This window comes from Amborella trichopoda, chromosome 8 (genome assembly GCF_054954075.1).
Source record: "Amborella trichopoda isolate Santa Cruz 75 chromosome 8, AtrichopodaSantaCruz75HAP2 v2.0, whole genome shotgun sequence".
Lineage (NCBI taxonomy): Eukaryota > Viridiplantae > Streptophyta > Magnoliopsida > Amborellales > Amborellaceae > Amborella > Amborella trichopoda.
Window position 1 is genome coordinate 25,999,254 of NC_142343.1, and position 20,199 is coordinate 26,019,452.

Here is a 20,199-nt window from a genome sequence, read left to right on the forward strand (position 1 = left end):
AGAGTTTTAATAATCAGACCAGGTGTGGACCTGGAACGGATCAAAAATGAGTCAGGAACGATCTTTCAGCTCAGACCAAGAGGGGCCTAGGTTCGGACCTAGGTGTGAACCTGGTTCGGACCTGGGCTAGGCTGGGTACAAGCTTGGACTTAGACCCAGCGAGTTTTAATGATCAGACCAGACATGGACTTGGACTAGATGAAAGATGAGCTAGGAACGAGCCTTCGGCTAGGACCAAGAGGGAGCCTAGGTTCGAACCAAGGCAAAACCTGGTTCGGACCTGGGCTAGGCTTGGCATAAGCCTTAACTTGGCATAAGCCTTAACTTGGACCCAGAAGCTTCAGCTCGGACCAAAAGTGGGTCCGGACTGGAATCTAATATTAACCGATCATGAATAAATAAGCAAGCACACAAAAATGTTTGACCTAGTCTGATTATGGGTAGGCTTGGCTTGAAAGTGGGTTCCTAACTATTGAAATGCGGCTAGGATGATATAGGTCCCCACATAGGTTCTGACCTCTTAAAGAACTTACCAAAAACCCTTTATAATTGAAACCTGCCAAAGTCTAATTCAAGGCAATAAAAAAACCTTTCCACAAATGCTTTATAATTGAAATTTGGGTAAATTAATCATCATAATATTCTTCAAAATCCAAGTCATAAAATACTCTGAAAGCATGTAAAGATGGTAGGCTAGAAGGATTGTTATGCCCGACACTTGATTTATATTATCGGTATCCTTCACTACTCATACATGAGTGGAATAACCAAAGGACCACTACAGAAGAAATAATGGATTCCTTTTTCTTTTTCAACATTAAATAATGATACAAAATACGTATCATCAACCTCGAATTCCCCTGTTTTCCATATCAAAATATCCACAATATTGAAACCCAATACACAACAAAGAAAAAATGAAATTCTTACCATAACAAGGAGGGTGGCTCTCATGATGAGCTCATTCTTGCCAATGGGCCCCATCTTCTGCAAGTTTTCCCCTACAAGCCTCGATGCATCAGAGCTACTTTCACCTCAGGTGGATAGACCAAACCGGGAAAAATGGCACCCACTACCTAAGCAGTCCATCTAATTGGTTACCCTAAATCCACACTAGCAAGCTTCACACTTAATGGATTAGCAGCCATGCCAGTTAAGAACATAGAGGAAGAGATACATGAGGTTTTGGAAACAAGTGATCATAAGCCATGAAACAAGCTTGTTCTCAGTTCCATCTTGTACATTGGAACCATAAGCTACATAGAGAGACATCACAATTGGTAAGAATATACCTCCTACTCTAGCTGAGACAGAGGGGATACCAAGAGCTAAAAGAGCTTCGTTAAAAACCAGGCTGTGACCTAGAGATGAATTTCCAAAAAAAGAGAGACAAATTGGTAAGCTATTCTGTTTCCCAACCCCGTTGTGATGAATCCTCTGGCAAAGAAGAAAGCCAAAGCAATTAGCCATGGAATTGGATCACCAAAGGCTGAGAAAGCAGCACCGTAAGTCAGAGTTTTGGTGAGAACAGTGACTCCAAGCCCTAAAAGGGCCACAACGTCAAGATGCAATGGTTGTGTGATTATGCTGACAACTATAGCAAGAAAAATAGAAAGAATTTTCCATGCATTTCTTGAAACACCAGCATGTGATGGGATGGAAAGCCCACATTATAGCCCTCTGTTGAAGTCAACACGTGCTAGAAAACCTCGCTCTAATATCATTATTAGTCCTAATGAAAATAATAATAAATAAATAAAATTAAAAACGATAAATAACTTACTCGATCTGTCCTTAAATCACACGAGGGACCTAAGGTTCCATACCAAATCCTATAGACCAAGCCATCCGGTGACAGGCTACCTTGAGAGTCCTCTTGGTGAATCTCCTTCACCTCTTTTCTATCATTCTCTATTTTTCTACTTGAGGGGTTAACCTCTATTTATAGATAATCATACTTTGTAATCACATTTATGGTCTATAGGAGTTGAGATCCAAGTATAAGTCCTTCTTTAATTTCCTTAAGTACAGCCAATTAGGATTAACAAGTTGTTACCAAACTGTTAATCCTATGCAATGAGCTAAACCTGTTATTAGTGCACTAATGACTCTCATAATAGGATGTCATCCAAGCATTCCTACAACTTGATAAAAGATATTTAAAAATTAAATAATTTTATACATCTATAATATAAAAATAATAATTCATACAAAGAATCCAAACACATCACTGGGTTTTCCCTCCGGTGACACTTTTTCGTCCAGTGCAACATCCTATAAAGCTCCAAAATGGATCCTAGTATATGGCATTGCCTCATGTCAACCGTATGGGATTTCACATATACTATACAATATGGCTTTTGTACTATTATTGATAAATAAATTCCCGGGATAAAAAGGCCTGATAAGCCATATTTCCAACAACATTATCCTTCAGATGAGATAAACCAATAAAATACCCAACAAATTTACTACTTTCATAGGAGTACACTACCCATCTATTCCTTTGGACAAAACCAATGGTTTAAAAAAAGGATCAGTGACCCGGATCGGGCACCCAAAAAACCGATCCGGATCGGCGAATCGGCGATCCGGATCGGGAATCGGGTGAATCGGTCATAATAAAACTTAAAAAAAATCCAAAAAAATTATTAAAATTCATTATAAATATTGTTTTTTAGGAATTCAATAAGAAATGAGGGTACTCCATTAAGAATTTTCATGTTTTTGAATGAATATGCGAATATTGATATGTTTTTTCCCTGCATGAACCGCCATTCAGCATTTAATTTACATCACACAAAAGGATAAACATAGAATTATCATGGAATAAGTATATCAACATACATGGACTACAATAAAGCATAAAATTAGTAACATATGATCTAAAAATAAAATGATAGACGACGTTATTGTTCTTCTTGGTTACGCTGGTGCCATTGATTGAATTCGTTTAACAATTCATTGATTCGATCTAAAAACGAATCATCGATATTAGCAGGCGTCTGACTATTCCCAAATCCCTGAGTGTTAGTGTTTTGTTGTGTTCTCAATCTAAAATCCCCAAAGCTTATCTATCCTTCATGCTCACCTGCACTGTCGTGCTCATCCCTACACTGTTGCTGTTGGGACTCGATATGTGAATAATATTGCTGGGATAGGGTGGCCTCAGAATCATCATCTCTCTCATTTTCTCTTTGAATAATATGGATTAAAAAAAAAAATTAACAAATTTTCAAAAAAATATATCATGGATTAAAAAAAAAAAATCACAAATTTTCAAAAAATTCTATCATGGATTATAAAAAAAAATTCGATCATGGATTAAAAAAAAAAAATCACAAATTTTCAAAAAATTCTATCATGGATTACAAAAAAAAATTCCATCATGGATTAAAAAAAAAGAATCACAAATTTTCAAAAAATTCAATCATGGATTACAAAAAATTCGATCATGGATTACAAAAAATTCGATCATGGATTACATAAAATTCGATCATGGATTACAAAAAAAAAAAAAACATAAAAAAACAAAAAATTCCATCGTGGATTACAAAAAAAGAAAAAAACAATTCGATCATGGATTACAAAAAATTCAATCATGGATTACAAAAAAATCTATCATGGGTTACAAAAAAAAAAAAAATTTGATCATGGATTACAAGAAAAAAAAACAAACATTTCGATCATGGATTACAAAAAGTTCGATCATGGATTACAAAAAGTTATATCATGGATTACAAAAAATTCGATCATGGATTACATAAAATTCGATCATGGATTACATAAAATTCGATTATGGATTACAAAAAAAAACAAAAAACAAAAAACAAAAAATTCGATCGTGGATTACAAAAAAAGAAAAAAACAATTCGATCATGGATTACAAAAAATTCAATTATGGATTACAAAAAACTCTATCATGGGTTACAAAAAAAACAAAAAACAAAAAATTCGATCATGGATTACAAAAAAAAAAACAAGCATTTCGATCATGGATTACAAAAAAAAAACAAACATTTCGATCATGGATTACAAAACATTCGATCATGGATTACAAAAAATTCTATCATGGGTTACAAAAAAAACAAAAAAACAAAAAATTCGATCATGGATTACAAGATAAAAAAACAAACATTTCGATCATGGATTACAAAAAATTCGATCATGGATTACAAAAAATTCTATCATGGGTTACAAAAAATTCGATCATGGATTACAAAAAAAAAACAAAAACAATTCAATCATGGATTACAAAAAAATCGATCAATTATTACAAAAAAATCTATCATGGATTACAAAAAAAATAAAAATAAAAAAAATAAAATAAAAAAAATAAAATCCCGTACGGAACTCGCCGATTCATTGTACGGGACTCGCCAATTCCGTAGAGTGAATCGGCGAGTCACTATGCAGAATCGTACGGTTCTCTCTAGAACCGGACGATTCCCGTTTTTTTCGTCGATTCGATCTGTCCATGGCGATTCCTGAGTCGAACCTGGCGACTCGGCGTTTTTTAAACACTGGGCAAAACTAATGCTAACAATATGTTTTCGATCCTAAATTTTGAAGGCATAATCTTTTGAACGTACGGACCAACCTCAAAGAGAAAAAAACGTTTAAAATCTCACTTGCTACATGTTTAAAAAAAGTTGACATCCCAAGATTGCACATGAAACGTCTAATATTTAAGGGAAAAGATCTAGATATTGAAAAAATTAAAATTTAAATTTGTTTTGGAAAAATAGATCCGTACATTTTTTTTTAGTTTTATTTCTCGACAAACCAAAGGTTTCAAAACATATCTCCCAACCTAGAAATCTCATATATTATATCTTCTAACCCATTGAACTAATTTTATCGATCTTTTAAATCCAAACAAAAGTTAAAAGGACATAGTTTTTTTATTCCTTTCTAAACCATTTTTTTTCTCTCTCTTCTCCTGTTTCTCTCTTCAAAGTTATCTTTTTTTTAACAGTAAAAAAAGCTAACAAAATAGGTGGGGGCTTGTTTTTCCCACTAAATTATCCAAAAGGTAAAAAATGAAAAATATCTACATCTTTTTAAGTTTTATTTCTTAACAAACCTAAGGTTTAAAAATATAAATCTCATGTACTATATCTTCTAACCTTTGGACCATCTTACCCCATCTGTTTAGTCCAAAAAAAAGTTCAAAAGACTAAGGTGTGGAGTACTACTACCACTACCCCAACCCCTATGGGAAATTCATATTTTCTTTGATGATAATCATCTATGGGTGTGGTTTATATAGAGTCAAAGGTCTAAAGAATCAAATTAGAACCCACCTTCAATTAGTGTCGAGAAATGTAATTTCAATACTGGAAATCTTTGACTAACCTTAAAATATATTTTCATCCTTAATTATAAAATTTAAAGCTTCAAAAATAGTGTAGACAGAGTAGATCTAAGAAAACTTGAATAACTTTAAAATTGACGGTCTAAAAATGTTTCACAAGATGCACTATTTCCAAAACTTGAAATCTATTTTTTTTCAAGTTTATGCATCTTGATGTCGAGATGATCAATTTGAGGATATTTGGGCATCAAAACAACCTCTTCAAATAAGATTTTGAAGGTACACCCTAATTTGATTGTTTAGAGCCTAGGTTCCATATAAACTTTTTCCATAATGTAATGATACTTAATGGATTTGTTCTATCAAATAGCAATTTTGCCAAGAGAGTTAACGTGCCAAATATCATTCACACACGATTGATGTATAATTTCTTTTCATTTTCCAAACCTAAATGAGAAAATTGCGAAAACCTTCCCAAAATAGACTTCTTAAGCACTTTAACCAAGCCAATTTTTCCTACCAAATACCCCATAAAAGCCAACTTTTCCTCCCAAATACCCCATACAAAAAGTTCTTTTTTTTGGTACAAATATACCCTTCTTTCACCTAACAAATTATTTTCACCGGAGAGGGCAATCCGGCTTTTAGAACAGACGGTCCGGTGATTATTTTTGCTGAAATGGGCGGTCCGACATTTGGAATAGGCGGACCAACGATTGGAATGGGTGTTTGGAACAGGCAGTTCGGCGATTGGAATGGGCGATCCGACATTTCATTGTGGCGGTTTGAGGATTATGCTATTAGAGAAATAGGCAGTCCGACGTTCTGAAGCACTTCGGCATTTTGAAGATGTCATTGTGAGCAGTATGGTGTTTTGATATAGCGGTCCTGCAGTTTGGAGAGACATTTCGGCGCCCATTTTGAAGTGAGCAGTCAGCATTATAGACGTACAGCATGCGTTTCCTTTTATTTTATTGGGACCTGAAAATGATCTGTTACATGAGGGACTTTTTTGTACAGGGTCTTTGCTAGAGAAGATGATGTTTTTGGGGAATGGCTAGGAGAAGTTGGGTGGAGGTTAAAGTGCCTAAAAAGTCTACTTTAAGGCGCCTCTGCACTTTTCCTAAAATCCTGCGTACGTGTCGAAACTCCCATCGTAAACTCTAGATAACAAACACCCTGCCTGAAGACCCATCTCCCTCTCCTTCAAAATACAAAAAATGCTCATCCCCCTCGGCGCCACTTCTCTCCGCCTCCGCCCCTCTCTCCACCGCCCCTCCCGTCTCTTTTGTGGCCGAAGCCCATCATTTTCTAGTGAAAACCTCCCAATTTTCGTCCAAAATCTTGGAACTTCCGGCCAAAACCCCTCAGTTTCTAGTCAGATTGAAACTCCCTTCCAGAGTCCTCTGATATCCGGCCAAAACCTCTCAATTTTCAGCCAGAGCCTCACGATATCCGACCAAGAGCTCGCCTCACGAGGCTTTATTGTCCATCACAACGCAGAAAACCTTGACCCAGACGACCTCAACTCTGTGTTCGTAAAAGTAGGGTTTCCTCGAAGACAGAAGGAGAAGATCGTGAAAGCCTTAGATAACACTCCCTCTCTCATATGGATCGAAGACACGAGGTCGAAGAAGCTAGTGGCCTTTGCCAGAGCAACAGGAGATGACATTTTCAATGCGATTATATGGGACGTTGTCGTGGACCCATCGTTTCAGGGCTTTGGTCTCGGAAAAGCGGTAATGGAGAGGCTTCTGAAAGGCCTTTTGGAGAAGGGGATTGTGAATATTGCATTGTATGCGGAGCCTGGGGTTTTAGGGTTTTACAGGCCGTTAGGGTTTGCCGCCGATCCTGATGGGATTAGGGGGATGGTGTACTCAAGGAGAAAGAAGAAGAAGCAGTGAGTGAAGATGAGCAGGCTCTCTCTCTCTCGCTCTCCCTCCCTCTCTTCTGTCGTGAAAAAAGAAAGGGTCCCAGTTTCTATGCGGCTAAGCCCGCATGTGTAGAAATGCGGGTTTATTATTAAATATATTTTTGAGATGGATTTTTGGATTAAATTTTTGAAAAGATGTAATCTCTAACATAGAAATAATGAATATAAATAAATAAATAAATTTTAAAAACCATAAATAATAAATAATAATTCTAATCATTTTTAAATGGAACACTTACTTGCATTCATTTTTATGCTTTTTACACTTTTTGGACGGTATAACATGCGATGAAACAATTTTCCAAAAAAAGAAGAAGCAGCGGGGATTGATGAGTAGTCTCTTTCACTCTCTCTCTCGTTGTTTATCTTTGTTTCTATCTCACCACGGTATCATTTTCTTGTTTCCTTCTTGTATTACACCCGTGGTTACGGTATTGTTCATTTGGTATTGTTCATTTGGGAGTTTTTATCCCTACCTCGAGGTGGTACGTTTACGGGGCAAATGAACACAAAGAGGCAATTTACTTTTTGAAGAAGTTTATAGAAGTGCGAGGCTTTAAACAATCAAATTAAAGCATATCTCAAAATTCATTAAAAAAGGTTGTTTCGATGCTGAAAAATCCTCGATTCGATCATTTCAACCTCAAGATGTATGGATATAAGAAAAAGAAGTTTTCAAGTATCGAAATCTTGTAATGTATTATCTAGATCGTCAATTTTCAAGTGTTCGTAGATCTACTCGATCTACACTATTTTCTGACTTTAAATTTTTATATTAGAGATAAAAATAAATTGACATACCATCATAAAGATTTCTAATATTAAAGCAAAATATTTCGGCATTATTTAAAGGTATGTCTTATTTTGATTGTTTAGAGCCTCGACCTTACACCAACCACACCTTTTACTTTTACTATAGAGAACAATTGCTCTTGTCTTTTAGTTTTTAAATACGGTAGTTGGAAACCTATCATTGACTATACTCAAAGCCTAAAAAAAAAAATTCTGAACTTTAACATCTAATGGCTAAAAGTAATTGTGACTTATTTGTAAAAAAGATAAATGGTATCGTAGTATAGAATCCCAGTTCATATTACACATGGCCGCAATGTTAACGTATGTATATGGATATGTATCATACTGATGCATATCAATACAGATATCCATCAGTATGATACATATCTCTTGATAACAATAGGATATGTGTCATATTGACAAATTTCAATATGGATATACAACTGTATGGATACATATCTCTTGATAAGATTAGGTGGTGTATATCCATAACCATTGATATTTATCTTTAATTGTTACTAGTTGTATATTTATATGGAGTCTTGTATATTCTTGATTAATCAATTTAATAGAGTTCTCTGCAGTATTCTGAAATAATCTTTTATGGGGACCTAAGGCCCAAATATACAGAAATACAGTTTCTAACATGATATCAGAGCCATAAGCTCCTCAACCTCAGATCTGAGGTTTGAGCTCAGATCTGAGGTTGTCGTAAGGTGCGAGCTTAGATCATAGTTTTGTTACGATCATTCAACAAAACCTTTACTACATAATCCTCCACCCGTCAATTTGCTTCACCTGCCCGTACTCCTTTTCTTCCCTTTTGCTTTACAATTTGCATCAAGAAATTATCTCCTAGAGAGAGAAAGTGTACTTATCACTTTCTTCCCAATTTGTTGAGACCTACTACGTTGAACACATCAACTCCCTATGGTGCAAAGGCTTTTTTGTATGTAGAAAATCTTTTGGCAAAGCAGCTGAAGAAGTGCTGCGTCTAGGAGTTAAAGCTTGGGTCACTCGTGCTCAAGTAGTTCGCTATCATCAACAAGATTTGCGACCTCATCTCACGAGTGTGGCTAAGGGATTTGTATCGAGTAGTGACCTTTCTCTCTCTAAATTTAAGTCTGGTGGGGTTGAGGCTTTGGTTCTTATTATTGTTTTTGGGCTATTGAATTCTTTCTTTGAGGGGAAGTTAGTGGCCAAATTGCCCTTTTCACCTTCTAGTTTTGTGTAAAAGGTGAGGCCTTATTTGCAACACAATCAAGCCATGGCCGATGAATCAAAGGCTCCAAGGCGCAAGCCGAGGCAGGTATGAATGGCGATCGGTGCCCTTTAAGCACCCTACAACTTTTGAAACCCTCTTTCTTACATTTGGCCATCCTCTCTCTCCCTACTTCATACTCTATTGGGCAGTTTTGTTTGGCAAAAAGAGCACCTCTAAGGTTCTTCTTATTCCAAAAGCCTGCATTCATTTCATAAATAGAAGCCTCTTTATTTGGGTAAATTCCTTCTTTTGTTGGGTGTCCTCTCTTTCATTCTACACGTTCAAAAAGTGCACCTTGAGCAAGTGCACTATTAGGTTCTTTACTATTTTATAAAGGTAAACGATTGCTATTGTGCTCCCTCTGATTTGTCTCTCTGCCAAATCGTGTTTCGACTCTTTGATATATTTTGGATCTTACTGTTCTCAACTCTTAATCTAAAGTCCAACAGTTTTTGTTGATCTGTTGCCGACTTATGTTGGCTCTTCCAAGTGCCTCATATTTGATGATCGAATTTCTTGATCCTGGTTGATGATCAAGATTCTGTTACTTGATCATGTTTAATGATTGAGTTTTTTGTTACTCAATCCTATTGGATGATGGAGTTTTCCCTGACTCCATCATGTTCGATAATCGTATGTTTTATTACTAGATCTTGTCTGATGATCGCATTTTTCGTTATTCAATCCTGTATATTGATCAAGTTTTTTGTTACTCGATCCCGGATGTTTCGAAGGCCTGTTTGTTTGCAATTGATCGAGTTTTTCGTTACTGGATGCCGGATGTTCCTTAGGCCGTCTGTTTGTGAGGTATGTCGTTTTTCTGTACTTGTTGTTCAAGCAATCTGAGCATGGAGACCACTGCTTCTATCGGTCACGCCATGAACCTGAAGACCTGAAGATCCAACTCTTTTGTTTATGCAACTTATTGCTCAAACTGCAGATGCATCTTTAGTTTGAGGGAGGGTGTTAATCTATGGACATGGATATGTATCATGGTGATGCATATCAATACGTATATCCATCTGTATGGATACATATCTCTTTATAAGATTAGGATATGTATCAGTATGATACATATCAGTACGGATATGCATCTGTAGGGATACATATCTCTTGATAAGATTGGTATTTATCTTTAGTTGTTACTGACCGTATATTTATATGGGGTCTTGTATATTCTTGATTAATCGATTTAATAGAATTCTCTGCCGTGTTCTGAAATAATCTTCTATCGAGGCGTAAGGCTCAAATATACAGAAATACAGTTTCTAACACATAATAGCAAAAGAGTTTTTTATTTTTAGTTCTAAAAAAAATTACTACGCCCACAACAAAAAGGTTAGATGTTCTCCCCCCCCCACCCCTCCCCACCCCACCGCACCCCACCCCACCGAAACTCCTCTTCTCTATCTCCCCTCTCTCCTTCTCTCTGTAAGCCTACTTTCACATTCAGAGCTCTGGTTCTTTTAAAATGGGAATAGGTTTATCCATTTCTCTCTCATATATCTCCCCAAAAGCATAAATAGCTTTGTTGGTTTCTCTCTTTAAAAATGTAAATGGGTTCGTTAGTTTCATTCCCTTTCTTTCCATGTTTTCTCTCTCTAAGTGGATACCATGCCCATCAGGTCTTTAGAGACAGAAACCAAGCCATTTATATTTTTAAAGAGATATGAATATGAACAGGAATGAAGCCTTGAGAGGGACAAAAACAATATTATACTGTTGAGTTATTGACACATGGGAATGACATAAGACCCCTCTTCTCCACCGTTAGATCTACAACCAATCTTAATATGCATATCGGGGGTTACCGGGTGAACTGGTCAACCGGTAGACCATTAAAAATATGTAATGTGACATGGAACAAAAACCACCAAACCCCAGTTCGCATCAATGCCCCCCGCTGTTTTTAATAGCCTGTCTGCATAGATCGAGATAGAGAAGAGAGAGAAAGGATTGAAAGCTTGAAAGACAAAAAAACATAAATGTTGACATACTATCTCCTCTCTCTTATCCATTTCAAACATCACAAAACAAAAGCTATAGTATTTATCATTTCTCTCTCAATCTATTTGGGGTAAATCATTTCTCTTTTTGTTTACTACTAACTTATAGATAAAAGTGAAACATTTTCGGTCACCATTCTTTCTAGATGCGTAGCCTTTGGTGAGTCGGGCCTTTGCCCTAGTTGGCTGACACAGTATGCTAAAGCAATTTCTACAAACAGCTGCAGTCTTGGAGCGGCTGAAACCTTAAAGAAACTTGGAATTTAACATCCATAAAAATGGAATGGGACATTGAACGGCCCGATGTTGAAGCCAATTAAATTCATTTAAAGGCATAAATTTTGATTAATTGTAAAACCACTACTTAGATTTCCATCTCTATTGTTTCTCTCACTTTTTTCCCTCTTGTGTTTCTCCTCAATTTCAGATTTTTCGCTCTTCTTTCTCCACTTTTTATTCTTCTGAGTTTCCTCAGTTTCCTCGCCTATTTCTGAGTTCAGGCCCTCTCTCTTTCTCTCTCTGGGTTAAGTGGGTTGACGCTAAGCATAAAGAGAGAAAAGGGATTTCTAGGTCATTCCATAAGGGGTCTTGTTTATCAAGGCTCATGACTCATATCTCGAGGAGTGCCCTGATCCAACGGACAATCCCTGGTGTGGCACAAAGGCCATCTTAATAGGAGGGTCCTATATATATATATATATATATATGGAAAAACGTCTATGAGTGAAATTGAACAATATTTTCGCCCATAAGCTCGATATTGTCCGATTTTTTCGGACGGCGTGGATTAAAGACCATCATGGACGTAGCATGTCTGTGATGGAATTTTTTCACGCAAAATTTGTACGGGGACAGCCATGGCTCTTGTAGAACCGTGATTGGTTTTAGAGTAAACCATTACAAACATAGCATGTCCGTGATGGGGGCGAACATCTTAGCAATTCACCTATAGACATTTTGAAGATTTTTCTTATATATATATATATATATATATATATATATATATATATATATATATATATATATATATATATAAAGCTTTCTTAAGCTATCAGCTATAACAAATAGTATGAGCTATTAGCTCTCAACCGTCAAATCTTTCTTCGAGTGGATCAAAATTTATATCACTATTTTACTTTTAATTTTTTTTCTATGAATTACATTAGGATGAAAGTTTGGATGTATATACCAAATAGTATTGCACACCATATAAATATATAAAACAATTACTTTCAATGATTTAAAATGACTAAATTGCCCCCATCAATTTTTAGGGGTACTTTGGTTATTTTATATTTTAGTACACCGAAATTTCATTACAATCTGATTTCTAAAAAAAAATTTAAATTTAGATACTGATATGAATGTTAAACACCTGATAAAGATCTGAAGACTGGGAGCTAGTAGCTTATATATATATATATATATATATATATATATATATATATATATATATATATATATATATATATATATATATATATATATATATATATATATATATATATATGAGAATACTACAAAACGCCTATAAGCAAAAATAAATAGTGATTTCGCTTACCTTCATCATTGTCCAAAGTTCTTCGCACGGTCACGTTTGTCTAGTAGTGTTCCATTTTTCAACAAATCAAAATGATATGAATTTTGGAGAGGGTGTTCATAAAAAATAAGAGAATCTATGAAAAATATCAAAAAAATATTTTACAAGAAATAAATTGAACAAAATACCTCCAAAAAATTTTAAGGGTATTTTGGTAAATTTTGTTTTCATAAATTATTTTTTTATATTTTTATTAGGTGCACCTCACTAAGATATACGTACGCTCAAAATTTCAGATCATTCTGATATATAAAAAAAATAAAAATTAAAACAATACCGGACAATCGTGACCGTGCGATGAAATTTGGATGGTGATGAGGTAGGCGAAATCACTGTTCATTTTTGTCTATAGGCGTTGGGAAGACTGTTCATTTTCATCTATAGTTCATCGCACTGACACGATTGTCCGGTAGTATCTTATGGAAGATACTACAAAACGCCTATAGGCGAAAATGAACAATGATTCGCCTACCCTCATTACCGTCCAAAGTTCATCGCACCATCACGATTGTCCTGTAGTATTTTATTTTTTATTATTTTTTCTATAAATTTGAATGACCTGAAATTTTGAATGTGTGTTCATAAAAAATAAGCAAATCTATGAAAAATATCAAAAAACTATTTTACATGAAAACATTGATAAAAATACCCCTAAAATCTATTAAGGGTATTTTGGTCAATTATTTTTTTGTGAATTATTTTTTTATATTTTTCTTAAGTGCGCCTCACTAAGATGTACACACGCTCCAAATTTCAGGTCATTCTGATTTGTAGAAAAAAATAAAAAGTAAAACACTACTAGACAATCGTGACCGTGTGATGAACTTTGGACAATGATGATGGTAGACGAAATCACTATTCATTTTTGCCTATAAGCGTTGGGAAAACTTTTCCATACATATAATTATACCATCATCACCGTCCAAAGTTCATCGCATGGTCACAATTGTCCGGTAGTGTTTCAATTTTCATTTTTTTACAAATCTAAATTATTTGAAATGTGCGTACATCTTCGTGAGGAGCACCTAATAAAATTATGAAAAAAATAATTTAAAAAATATAAATTAACCAAAATACCCTTGTAAATTTTTGGGGGCATTTTGGTCAATTTATTTTATGCGAATTATTGTTTTCATGTATTTTATTAGATACGCCTCACGAAGATGTACACACGATCCGAATTTCAGACCATTTTGATTAGTAAAAAAAAATGAAAATTGAAACACTACTAGACGATTGTAACAGTGCGACGAAGTATTTATAAGCGAAAATGAATAGTGATTTCACCTACCCTCATTACCGTCTAGAGTTCATCGCACGATGACGATAGTCCGATAGTATTTTCATTTTCATTTTTTTTTACAAATCTAAATTACTTAAAATTTGGAGTGTGTGTGTACATCTTATTGAGAAGCACCAAATAAAAATATAAAAAAAAAATTCGAAAAATTTAAATTGACCAAAATATCACTAAAAATTTTTTGGGGGTAATTTGGTTAATTTATATTATGTGAATTATTGTTTTCATATTTTTATTAGGTGCGCCTTACTAAGATGTACAGACGCTCTAAATTTCTGATCATTTCGATTAGTAAAAAATGAAAAGAAAAATGAAACACTACCGGACAATTGTTACCATGCGATGATGCGATGAACTTTGGATAATGATGAGGGTAAGAGAAATCACTGTTCGTTTTCACTTACAGGCGATTTGTAGTATCTTCATATATATATATATATATATATATATATATATATATATATATATATATTATATTGACTTTTGTAAGAATCATTAATAATGACATATTTACAAAATAATACTGAAAGTATCCTATAGGTAACCAATAAAAAATAAACAATTTAGGTAATAAGTGCGAGAGACTCTTCATTAGGGACATTATGAGTAGAACATCCAACATGGGGGCTTTTAGTAATTTTTGTATTTGAAATAGTATTATTTAAAACTTGAGTTATAAATGTAATTTCATACAACACAAAATAAAAATAATATTTAATAAAAATTTTAACAATAAAAGTAGAGAAAATGACATATATATCCGTTATACTTTACGTTATTACGGTTACACCTAATAGTTTCCCTTATTACTCATCTGTCCGTTTTTTTATCTTTCATAACGCTTTTTTTTTAAAAAGACATTTTTGCCCCTTTTCGGATGTTCAACATCCGAATTTATGAAAATTTCAGATGTTCAACATCTGAAAACAACCGCAGCTAGAATAATCACTTATCAAATTTCGGATGTTGAACATCCGAAATTTTACGCGCCAAGACTTCCCGCGCATGAGCGGAAACTTATATATTTTTATTTTTATAAAGTTGGGAAAAACCAATCATTGAAGCAACATACCCCCTTTACTGTCCCTTAATACAGTACCCACAAAGTTGAAGAGATTGACTCACTATTTGGACGTGATTGGTACCGCTCTTACTCTTTCTTTGTACGATTGATTAATTAAAGTTTATTTATCTATTGTTATTTAGAATATTTAATTTTATTAATAATAGTTGTTGCGTATTTGAGATTAATGAATGGAATTTGTTTAATATCGATGAAGTTGTTTTTTTATATAATTATTTGTTGTTTGTATCATTTTGATACAAACATGATACAGTTGATTGGTACCGTTCTTACTATTTGGAGAGATTGACTCATTATTTGGACATGATTGGTACCGTTTTTATTATTTCTTTATACGGTTGATTAATTAAAGTTTATTTATCTATTATTATTTAGAATATTTAATTTTGTTAATAACATTTGTTGCGTATTTGAGATTAATGAATGGAATCTGTTTAATATTGATGAAGTTGTTTTTCTATATAATTATTTGTTGTTTGTATCATGTTGATACATTGTATTATTTGTTTTGGCGAAATAATTGTTAACTTGTTTGTTTGTAATAAATTTTTTTTTTTTATTTTGTGTTTATGTGAGTATTACTCACAATTTTAGTAGTACACTATTTCAATATATTATGTAATACTCAGATTTTATGAACCCTAAAGTAGCTAGAAATATCCCAATTTTTGGTAATTTTTTTGTAACACTAATTTTGCTATTCATTTAATACATGAGTATTGACGATCTCTATTGACAATTTTAGTAGTACACTAATTCAATCTATTATGCAATACTTAGATTTTATGAACCCTAAAGTAGTTAGAAATATACCAATTTTTGGTAATTTTTTTGTATTGATTTTTTATAACACTAACTTTGTTGTTCATTTAATACAGTAGTATTGACGATGGCTACTGAGGGAGTGCAACTAGTATTCCGATATGGGAGGTTATTTGAGATGAATGCAGATGACGGATGTGTTATTTATAAAGGAGGAAAATTGAAGGTCACCAAGTATAATGGGAATAGTTCCTTGGATGAACTAAAAAGACATTTTGCAAATTTAACCAAGTGTTATCCAGGCAAATTAGCTATTATGTACCACAACACAAGTCTATCTAGTGGGCTTCATTTGATTGATGTTAGTGATGATATAGATGTATCTTTTATGTTGGGAGGGAAATCTTCGAGAATTGTATTATATATTGCCGAGGAACAACAAGAATTTGTTGCTGAGGGCTCATCTTCAAGGAATAGGTATATCTACAATTTATTTTTCATCTGCAAAATTGCTTTATTTTAATCTTATATGTGTAGAAATTGTTGCTTCATCTTACACTCTATCTTTTGTCAACAGTCGGAGTAACACTTTACCTACGTAATATCAAAACATTGGAGTGGTGCCCAACCTTGAGCTTGTACCAGAGCGTGATATGGAGGACATTGAACCACTAGAGAGTCCATGTAGAGGAGTTGGTAACGAGGTTCAATTGAATGTTGGGAAATTTTTTGAAAATGTTAATGAATGTGGGCATCATGTAGTTGATTTCGCAATCCACAACAATTTTGTTTTGAAGTTTGACAAAGTGAATTAAGATGGGTGTGGGCAAGTTGCAAGGCAGATGGATGCACATGGCAAGTGCGGTCCTTAAGAGTTGGCAAAACCGTGTACTTTAAAGTGAAGTTTATGGTTAAGGAGCACACATATAGTGATCCAATGGGAAAGGTCCATCAGCCACTAGCTCATAGTGATTGGGTGGCAAAAAAGATTAAATGGCGCTTTCTTGACCAACCAAAAACTAAAGCAAAAGACATTGTAAAAGATGTTCAATGTCATTTCGAGGTCAGGCTTTTCTACATGCAAGCTTAGTGGGGCAAATAGGTTGCTAGAGAGATGATAGATGAATCACATGAATAACAATACCATGACCTCCCCCTGTATATAAAGAAGATCAGAAGAACCAACCTGGGAGCCGAAGTTCGCATCCACACAGATGAAGGCAGGTTCAAACGACTATTTATTGCCTATCGTCCATGCATTATGGGGTTTGTCAATTGATGCAGGCTACTAATTGGTATTGATGGAACATTTATAAAAGGAAAGTATCAAGGCATTTTATTGTGCGTCATCGCGCTAAATGCAAATAATGGGCTCTTCTCATTGACATTTACAGTGGTTGAGAAGGAGCATTACCAGAGTTGGTATTGGTTCTTAAGTATATTGAGTGAGCTCTTAGATGGGTACCCTAATCTGTTTGCCTTAACCATTATCTTAGATCGACAGAAAAGCCTGCCAGAAGCAATAGAAAAATACTTTCCAACATGTTTTCCATCATTTTGCATGTGACATATGGGAGAGAACTTCAAGGGCTTTATGAAGAGGTCAATAAATACTGAAGTGTTGCTAATGCTGTTTTGGAAGGCTACTCATAAAGTGACCATTAGTGGGTTTGAAAAAATAATGTTTGATATACAGTGTGCTGACCCAGAAGCATATAAATGGATTAAGAATATTCCACCCAAATTTTGGGCAAATGCCTATTTTTCAGGGTCTAGATACAATCATCTTACCTCAAAAATGATCGAGTCTTTCAATGTTTGGATTTTATCGGCTCAAGAGAAGCTGATCATTACAATGTGTGAAGAAATAAGGATACAGTTGATGACCAGGTTTGAAGAGAAGATGGACTTAGGTAATACTTGGAGCGGCATGCTAGTACCGAAGACCCAAGAATTACTTGAGACGCGAAAGATGAAGGCACGATTTTTGCACAAAGTTAAATCCGCCATAGACGCGCTTTTTGAGATCCACTATCTTGAGAAGAAGTACGTTGTCGATTTAATGCAGTGGACATGCGGTTGTAGAAATTGGCAACTCAGTGGCATTCTGTGTGCCCATGCTATTGTGGCCATTAACCATATGCATATGGATCCCACTGTATACTGCCTTAAGTAGTTTACAGTGGAATAATTTAAAAGGGTATTTGAAACTCCTTTTGCACCTGTCTCAGATGATATTGAGTTGACAGGTATTCACAACTGGAAAGTGTTGCCACCATGGACTACACGCTTTCTCGGTAATCCAAAAAAGCTTACCAATATTGGCACATAAGCACAACAACACACATTAATATCAAGAGTGATACTCAAGATTCTACAATATATTTAGTCAATAGTAATAATACAAATACGATAACTTTTCATAAAAAATATGCTAGCTCTATATACTTAGAGTGGATCAATTCGAGACTCATGTTAAACACAACCATCTAAAAACACCATCTTATAATATAATAAAGAGAGCCCAGAACTGGGTATGTCAAAATGACCAATACATTACAAAATGACCAATATAAATTAGGATCCTCAAAATGTCCCATTACACGCATCGCCTTCTCTTAGACTGATACTGTTTATTTCGTGTGTTATATCTTCGGGGTCCTCAACTGCAGGTTCTACAGAGGGAGCTAGGTCTTCTACAGCCCGACTACTTTGACCCACTTCATCATCTCCTGCCTCGTCAGGTACAGTTTCGTCATTATATTGACGTTGTAAATGGTCCATCCTGGCTTCTACGTCACCCATATCTACAGGCACAAACTTAGACAACATTTCAAATGTGTTGGTAACGGTAACGTGGTTAAGAACTTCAGGGTACCAATTTGTCTAAGTGTAAGTGCCTCTGCTAACATGACTGTAGATGCCTTAACTGCACTATCCTGCACAACAAGATTACATAATTAGTATATTTAAACAATTGAAAAGAACTAATAGGTAAATAAAATAGTATAAGAATTTATAGATCAATATAAACGTACCAACTGGTCCTCATAACCTCGAGGTCTCGTTATGTATTGTGGTTCATGAGCATGAACCATTTCTTCTTCTTCATGGATATGAGGTTGCAATATGTCTTTGGGTGAGTTAGTGACATTATGTATCAAAGGATGGAACACCAAGTTGTACCAAACCATGTACTCCTCTGATGGTAACTCATTGTCAGTATTTTGTTGAATAGCAGGCATGATGCAGTCATGGCGAGACAACCAGTTAGCGATTTTATCTGCATTGACATTTCGCCAGTCTTGCTATCCAACTTGTCTGCTTGCCCTCTTACTAACAACCAAGGGACTCCTATGAATGCCCTATTTTGCTCCAAATTGTCGGCATACTCCATCTGGCATGTACGGCTCGGCAATATCGTCAAATATCAAAGTTGTAGGGCACATTGCAATTTGAAATGCCTGCTGCCTATCATTTGAAATGACCTTATCATGGTTGAAATAGGGATTCCAGATTACCTATTATATGATATGAAATCAGTCAATAAAAATAATTACAAATACTTAAATACTATTGAAAGAAATCAATATCAAATTATATACTAACCTCATTAGGTTGGAGGTTATCAATTTCTTGTCTGATGGGAGGCATTAAGTTATGTGGATTCCCATGATATTTCTTTGGTAGCTACCATCTTTTGGCCCTAGGCATATTTAGAGGAATACTATGCGGTATGGGCCTAATATTCATAATATGCTCATATGACCAGCACTGCAATAAATTGAGTATGATAAATATTAAATATATTAAGAAAATAGTCTAAATTATTACGCTTATATCTTATACCAAAACAAATGGTTACTTGCATGAGAGTGGCTGAACCACTAAAATGTCTTCACTTGAAAGTGCAAGCTTTTCCAAGTGAGAGATAGAGGAATGCAAGGGCTGCAGCACCCCAAGCATAGGTGTTGGCGCCCTCAATATCTTCGAAAAATTGCAGGTACCTTGTTGACACTGTTGAAACTGATGCATCAACGAATATGGTTACACTGATGAGGAAGAGCAGAAATGCTCGAGTATATCTATAAACTTGAACTGGAGTTGCATCAGGTGGCAATTCCCTAAAATTCGCCTT

At 34.8% G+C, this 20,199-nt stretch overlaps 1 protein-coding gene and 1 pseudogene across 1 annotated transcript; one reads left to right on the forward strand and one right to left on the reverse strand.

Annotated features, from left to right (window-relative positions):
* Window positions 1–744: 744 nt before the first annotated feature.
* Window positions 745–1,724, reverse strand: LOC148780977 (dicarboxylate transporter 1, chloroplastic pseudogene; annotated as a pseudogene).
* Window positions 1,725–5,864: 4,140 nt separating this feature from the next.
* Window positions 5,865–7,374, forward strand: LOC18433148 (Acyl-CoA N-acyltransferases (NAT) superfamily protein). Its single transcript, XM_006843244.4, has one exon. It carries the CDS (start codon window positions 6,538–6,540, stop codon window positions 7,219–7,221), a length of 684 nt encoding a protein of 227 aa, XP_006843307.1. The 5' UTR covers window positions 5,865–6,537; the 3' UTR covers window positions 7,222–7,374.
* Window positions 7,375–20,199: the final 12,825 nt, after the last annotated feature.

Excerpts from the sequence above, each read along its gene's own strand:
- LOC18433148 (XM_006843244.4), top strand. The coding sequence starts at position 6,538 with ATGCTCATCCCCCTCGGCGCCACTTCTCTCCGCCTCCGCCCCTCTCTC.